Source organism: Dioscorea cayenensis, chromosome 15 (genome assembly GCF_009730915.1).
Source record: "Dioscorea cayenensis subsp. rotundata cultivar TDr96_F1 chromosome 15, TDr96_F1_v2_PseudoChromosome.rev07_lg8_w22 25.fasta, whole genome shotgun sequence".
Classification (NCBI taxonomy): Eukaryota; Viridiplantae; Streptophyta; class Magnoliopsida; order Dioscoreales; family Dioscoreaceae; genus Dioscorea; species Dioscorea cayenensis.
Genome location: NC_052485.1, coordinates 6,121,082 through 6,128,239, shown reverse-complemented (window position 1 = coordinate 6,128,239; position 7,158 = coordinate 6,121,082). Strand labels below are relative to the sequence as shown.

The 7,158-nt window shown below is 36.3% G+C and overlaps 1 protein-coding gene and 1 long non-coding RNA gene across 3 annotated transcripts; both read right to left on the bottom strand.

The window, feature by feature from the left end:
* Positions 1-1,503: 1,503 nt before the first annotated feature.
* On the bottom strand, positions 1,504-2,102 carry LOC120276972. Its single transcript, XR_005541420.1, has 4 exons — positions 2,006-2,102; positions 1,863-1,916; positions 1,701-1,774; positions 1,504-1,568 (listed from the first exon to the last, which is right to left on the bottom strand). It is a non-coding gene; the product is annotated as an uncharacterized LOC120276972 (long non-coding RNA).
* Positions 2,103-2,143: 41 nt separating this feature from the next.
* On the bottom strand, positions 2,144-3,871 carry LOC120276748. 2 transcript variants are annotated; one of them, XM_039283431.1, is made up of 3 exons: positions 3,784-3,871; positions 3,403-3,674; positions 2,144-2,163 (listed from the first exon to the last, which is right to left on the bottom strand). In XM_039283431.1, the coding sequence occupies exons 1-3, from the start codon at positions 3,839-3,841 to the stop codon at positions 2,155-2,157; spliced, it is 339 nt and encodes a 112-aa protein (XP_039139365.1). In that variant the 5' UTR covers positions 3,842-3,871; the 3' UTR covers positions 2,144-2,154. The 2 variants fall into 2 exon arrangements, with proteins under 2 accessions (XP_039139365.1, XP_039139366.1); XM_039283432.1 differs by having other exon boundaries at positions 3,403-3,629.
* Positions 3,872-7,158: the final 3,287 nt, after the last annotated feature.

Sequence of the window (7,158 nt, the reverse complement as noted above, 5' to 3'; positions counted from 1 at the left end):
CATACATATTCTTCTTTTCCTTTTTCCGTTCACCATTAGGTATTGCAATCTGAGAACAGAGGAGGTCGCCGAGCGCATAGGGAAAAGGGCGAGTTGCACGCGCACTTTCACTGGCAACTCGGGGATGATTTGGTAATCATGAGATGCAGTGCGAGCTATCCTTGAGATTATTGTTATCGTGGGCAAAGAATCGGGGATGATTTGTTAATCTTGATTCACATCTAGGGTTTGGGTCTGTGAGTATTGTTTTGATGAGTATTGGTTTTTCTTGTAAACAAGAGTGTACTGGAATGCATACCTATAAGTTTTTTTTTCCATGTATTAAATGAAAGCACTGATGTTCTACATCTTTGAAGAGGGGGAAAAAACCAATACTTCATAAAAGTTTTCAGAAATTCTATGTATAGGCACAGATATTTGAATAGTCAATTTGTTGTGGAGATCATCTTCTTAAGAAGAAAATTTCATTTTTTTTTTAATAGGAATTGTAATTTTGAAAAATACCTATTTAAGGAAACATATATGTACAATAGCTGCAGTTTGGTGCAAAGTTTCACTAGTGCATATTTACCTAAGTCGCAAATTTGTAAAAACCATACTTATCTATAACGGATGCGATTATGCACAAAAAGAAATAGCTACACCTTAAGAAGACTAAATAACCTTATATCTCATTAAGCTGCAGTTTTGCAAATAAGTACAATTCCCTACAACAGTTGTAGATTTTCCAAATTAAAACAAGAAGTAGAAAACTCTACAATAGCTGCAGATTTACCATTTGGAGATTTACAATAGATGTAGTCATTCTTAACAAAAATGCAGACTTCCTAATGCTACAGCTTTACAAAAATAAAAAGATCTACAACTGTAGATTTTCTAAATCGCATTTTTTTGTAAACATCTATTAACTAGTGTTGCCCATCCACAAAAGATACAGTTTTCCAAAATACAAAAAATAATGGCATCTGATCCCTTCAAGGAGCCTTTTTGTAAGTGTTTCTCAGACTTGCAGAGGATCCAAGACACAGTGGTAACCATACTTGCCTCCTCTTGTTAGGAAATCCCGCCTTGTTGCTTTCTCGGCATCCTTTTGTTGTAATTGAGACTTTTTCCCATCAACACCTGAAGAAGGAACTGACTCATTGTTGTTGGACCTTGCTTTGACCCTTCCCTTTACATTTGCTACGCTCTTTCGTAAATGAGGTTCCATTGAAAATGATCCCTTATGGACTGTCTGTACAAATACCAGAATTATAGTAGATTATAAACATCTGGAGTGATTAGCTGAAAATTCATAAATTGAATGAGAATATTTACCTGTGATATAGGCACCTTAGCTTCATTTGCAGCAGACATTTGTTGGACATCAATTGTGACCATCTGTACATGCTTTATAATAAGTAAAAAATAGTACCAAATTCAACAAGAATGACAAGCACTATGAATAATTAAAATAAAGGAAGCCTACTAGCTCCTACATGTGAAACAGGGTTCCATGGTGTTTGTGTTTCACTTGATGCAACACTTTTTCCATATTTGCTCAGATTTGGCTCCCTCAGTTGAGTTTCCTTGAAAGATGATGTTTAGGAACAATTTTTTATTAGAAAAATCAGACATAAAGGCCCATTTATGTACATTGTGGCAACCTACAAAAAATTCATACATTACTAGAAAAAATAAAAGAAAGGTATCACTTTTACCTGTGTTTGAGAAGCACCACCCAAGTCATTGTCAACACCACCTATGTTTAAATCTAACCCAACTACATTATGTTCTGCAATTATCTGCATATTTTAACAGATTAAATAACACAAAGTGTAATTATGTTATAATTAAGCCAACCCTATAATGAACTGTTTTACCTCTGGCACAGGTCCAAATCCCTGTGATGTCCATGCTGAACTTGTTGTGTTGTTCTGCCAGTGATGGAAATAAAATTTAGTTAACCTCATTGGAATATATATTTGATTAGAGAAGAAATTAAAAGAATTAGACATTTACCAACCTGCCCATGGTATCTCTTATTATGGCCTGTTGCACCACACAAGCTGCATTTAATTTTCACACCTTTCTTACTTACTTTTCCCCTGGAAAAGCCAGGGTTTTCATCCACTTCTTTCCTCCTAAGTAAAGTTTTCCTGCCCCTCCTCTTATTCATTGGCTCTGGTGGAATGATGGGACCTTGGTCACTTTTTGGCCATGAGTGCTTATCATGAGTTGGGTTCAGGATATGCCTATATGTGTGCATAAAAGTACTGACTTCATAACATGAGTGTAGGTAGTTTTCAGGTTTTTCTTTGTTGTAATACAATACTGACACTGCATGGCTACAAGGAATCCCACTAAGTTGCCACCTCCTACATGAGCAAAAGCAATCTATCTTGTCAACCACAAATTGTCCATCAGGGCCAAGAACCTGGTACTTGTTTCCACCTGACCATGTGGTGCTATACATCCAACTCAATTGCTTGGATTTTTCAAGTTTTTGCAATATTCTAGGGCAATGGGTGCTAGTGACCTTGTCCATTGCATCTCTCCTTTTTTGTATTCTTCTCATTAATTGTGTCCTTATCATTTCAGTCATAGTATTAACCCCCTTGAGCCTATCTTCCAATATTTGACTGTTAAAAACTTCACACAGGTTGTTCAAAAGGATATCACATTTGAATTGACTTTTGGAAATGTGATCTACTCCAATGTTTGGGTTCAATTTTTCTTCATGTATTCAAATGCTCCTATTGACATTCCTCTCAAATTTTCCATGGCTCTATCATATGCTGACTTATATGTTGCTCAGTAGCACAAGACCAAAGTTGGTCCTTCAATGCTTTTGCCTCTAAATGTTTTCCTAAAGTTGGTGTGAATATGCCCTCAAACAATATCTATGTTCACTTTGTAGGGGAATAACTCAGCTATTGCGGGCATTAGTCCCCTAATGTTGGTAGGTTTGTTACACATATACAGTGACAAGGAGACACCATCATCCACATCCAAGGCACATCGACAAGTATAGGAGTTCAATAGAGAAACAGAAAATCAGTTTTAATAGTTCAGTCAATTCATAATTAAAGGTACATATAGGAAATTAAATAATAAATGATAATCAACATGATACTAATACATAGTCAACATGATATAAAATCATTAGTTAATTATAAAAGATTAGTACAAGTATGATACTCATTAATTATGAAAGTGACATAGCATAACCTAATTAATTAACCAGGATTCAAGGCTAGCATTGCATCAATTCCAATATGAAAAATCAGAACCAACATGAGACTAATTAATAATCAGCATGATACAAAATCAGCAGTTAATTAAAAGAGATTAGAATCAATATGATAAATTAATTACAATAGAACACAATTAGGACATACAACATTATGAATTAAATCTCACCTTCTGCCTATCAGTCATGAAGGCCCATTTGTGGCTGTCAACAATCCCCAGATCTTGTGCAAGTAGCTGGAGGAACCAGGTCCAATTCTCTTTGTTCTCTTTGTTGACTACAGCCCAAGCAATGGGATAGATGCAGTCATTTGCATCTATCCCAACAGCTGTCAAGAGCTGTCCCCCATAGGTTCCTTTCAAAAAACAGCCATCAAGGGACACCAAATTCCTACAACCTACCAAGAAACCTGCTCTCAATGGAGCAAGACAGAGATACATACCTTGATAGAGAAATAGAAAATCAATTTTAATAGTTTAGCTAATTCAAAATTAAAGATACATATAGGAAGTTAAATGCTAATTGATGATCAACATGATACTAATACATACTTTGGAAGACCCCTTCATCAGCAAGAATGATAAATGTGGAATTTGGATGTGTCCTCATTATCTCTAGCCTGTAATCATGAAGTTTGGCTATTTGTGACTCCTCATCACCATCTATGATCCTGGTCAATACACATGAAACACAAAAATTCATAATCAAGCACACCCAAGTTGCATAACAAAGAACAATGAAAGGAACACATTTTATTTACCTAATCGCAATACATTTTTGCCCACTGTAAGCTTTTTAACCTCACTGATGTTCACTTCTTGATTGATCTTCACGACTTGTACAATACCAACAATTTTTCCAATTGGGGATCGCCCTAAATTGCTCAAGGTAATGTCTAGCTATCCGATCGCACTCACATGTCTATTGCTATGATCTCTAGCACATTCATGCTTCAAGACACCCGCCTTTTATCTCATATTGTATTTTTTTGTCATCAACCATAGGTGATGCCCACAAATAGAATGGGCATCCCTTCTTACAGAATGCCTTGCATCTTGTCTTTGTGTTGGGCCTAAAATTCATCACATACCTGTTCTTTATACCATAATTTTTCACTGCATCCTTAAATTGCTTGAAGCTTCTGAATTTCATCCCAATTCTAAATTGTGGGTTCCTCATGTCAACCTCTTCATTAAACTCAGTGTATCTAGGTTTAGGAGGGGCCACATCATCTTCATCTGTTGAAGAACAAGAATGAAAACCCTCTGAATCAGCATAATCAGATTCTATAATGTCTTCTTCTTCACCTCTATTTGCAGCTTCACCATCACTGACAACATTTGGTGTTGATCCACCAACATTAAACAACTCCTCTTCTTCATACTCATCACTGAAATTATAGTCTGAGACTTCAAAATCACACTCTTCATCTGCATTATGCCTTCTGCCATGTCCACTAACTATAATGTCCTCCAAATTCTCATCAGGTACAACATCTTCATCCTCATCAACAACAGGTTTTAAAAGTGCTACCCTACTGCATTCACCTAGCCCCACATCTTCATTAGTCAAAGGAGTACAGCCAAAGTCACGGGCTATTGGTTTGCCACTACTAGGGAGTCTCACACAAACATAAATCTCCTTGCTATGCCCTACTGAAAATGCCATTTTTAGGGCATCTAGGTCAGTTCTAACCTCCTTGTAACCTCTATCGTGACTTGATGTGTCTAACCACCATATAGAACAACCCTCAACCTCCAAATTCAACTCTCTAGCCATGGATATTAGTTCAATCTTTGATATTTGGTCAGCACAACAATAGTCAACATATCCTGCCATGCCCTCTATTTCATCAACTTTGTAATGCATCCTTATAGTAAATAACTCGGCATCTGGCACTGTTTTGAAAATAACTAAAGGTCAAGTGGTTGTGTAGGACTGGCTAGGCTATACAAAATCAAATACTAAGGTCCAGTTACAAGGAATTCTCATAGAAATTAATACATGACATGGTTGTAAAATGCATCATAATTTATTCTGTTGTCCAATGTTATGAACAACATGTACATTACTGCAGATTGGAGACATGAAATTTAAAAGGAAGTAAATAACAAATACCATCTCATGAACAACAATAAAAAAAAACAAATACTATACATGTATAGTACTGCAGATTGGAGACCTGAAATTCACAACCAAACAACTAATTTATGTATTAATTGCCCATCAAGATTGAACAGCTAAGTTGGTTCCACCCATTTAAACATCTAAATTGGTTCCAACCAATTATGGTTCAAAACCAATTAAAAACCAAAGATGATTGAACAATAATACAAATAACTAAATAACAATTACTATAAACATATATATATATATATATATATATATATATATCCATCCAGACAAGGATATAAAAATCCCAATAAAAGATGCATAATTAAGACCACATAACAACCAAAATGGGGAACACCATGAAGGAGTATTCATTCATCAGGAAGGAAACTTAAAGGCAAAAGTAAAAAGAAAATAACATGACAACCAGAATAGTGAACCACAACAAGCATATTTAATTTTGACCATTAGATGGAACAATTACAAAGTTTCTCCATACGGGAAAAGACTTTAGAATAGCATAACAACTTCATAATTAAACAATCACAAAAGAACTTCATGATCTATACACACAAAAATAAAAAACATTCAATGTTATCGTTAAATAACACAACTAAGCTTGGATTTTAGCTCCATTTGAAGCAAACAAACACTAGAATGGCAACATGAGAAGGGGCTAGAAGAGGGTACTTACAGTACTCAGGGGCATCATCCCACTCTCGCCGTACCTCCCAGTTTACCGCCATCTTCACCGCGAAGATCTTCCTCTCCTTTCCCAGCCGTGAAGACCTTCCCTTCGATCTCACCTTCACAGAGAAGTTTGGAAAACACCACCGAAACCCTCTTCTTCTCTCCGTCCCTATCACCCTTTTAGTCAAAGAGTAGAAGACCAGAGTCTTGCCCCATCTTGCTTTTGTGTGATGAAAGGGCTTTGTTGACATGTGGCAAAGCCCTAGTTTCAAGACTGTAATAAGGCAGACAAGGTTAGTGATGATGTGGAAAGCTAACTAGGACGTTAATTTGGCTGACTGTGTAAGCTCCGTCGCCACATCAGCATTCAACGGTCTAATTTATTAGAGTGACCTGCCGATGTAACACATTGACAACTTGGATGACCTTTTTGATACAAATCATAGTTGAGTTACCTAAAAGAAAAAAGTCAAAAGTTAGGTAACCTGCAAAAAAATTTACTCCTTAATTTGATTAATCTAGCAGTACTTCCTTATTATATGATCCTTGGTGCTTTGATGTTCCTTTGGCTTTTAAGCCAACTTTCTTGAACATGGATTTAGATCTTAAGTGGATGCAAATTTCAGAGACTATTGCTGACAATAACAGGGATTCGAATGCTATGGAGAACATTTTTTGCTTTGAATGTCAACATTTGTAGCTTGAAACTGGGCATTATGGACCCTTTGCGGTGTAATCAATGGGTCTGGACCCTGGTTTCCAATAATAACAAACTCTCTTCCTCTGTTTATAAGTTTCTTAACAGTAGTGACATGGACTGCTTCTCATGGGATAGTTGGTCAAAGCTTTGGAAGTTGTGTGTGCCCCCTCAGGTCAATTTTTCTCTTGACTTGTCCTCCATGGTAGAATTTAAACTTATGATTAGCTCCATAAGTTAAATCTATCACATGTTATCAATTGTGTTTTACGTGGAAAGGAATGTAAAACTATTGAACACCTTTTCAAATAGTGTCCCAGAGTTATTTTGGTATGGAATCAAATTTGTTCTCTGCTAGGCTCAAACATCATTTTCCATGGAAACTTCATGGAAGGTAATTAGCTTGGGGGTAATAGCTGCATGGTGA

Bases quoted from the DNA above. Each gene is read 5' to 3' on its own strand.
- LOC120276748 (XM_039283431.1), bottom strand. From the start codon at position 3,841: ATGAGGACACATCCAAATTCCACATTTATCATTCTTGCTGATGAAGGG. The intron at 3,675-3,783 runs GTATGTATTAGT...TTCTCTATCAAG, and splicing joins TGATGAAGGGGTCTTCCAAA to GTATGTATCTCTGTCTTGCT.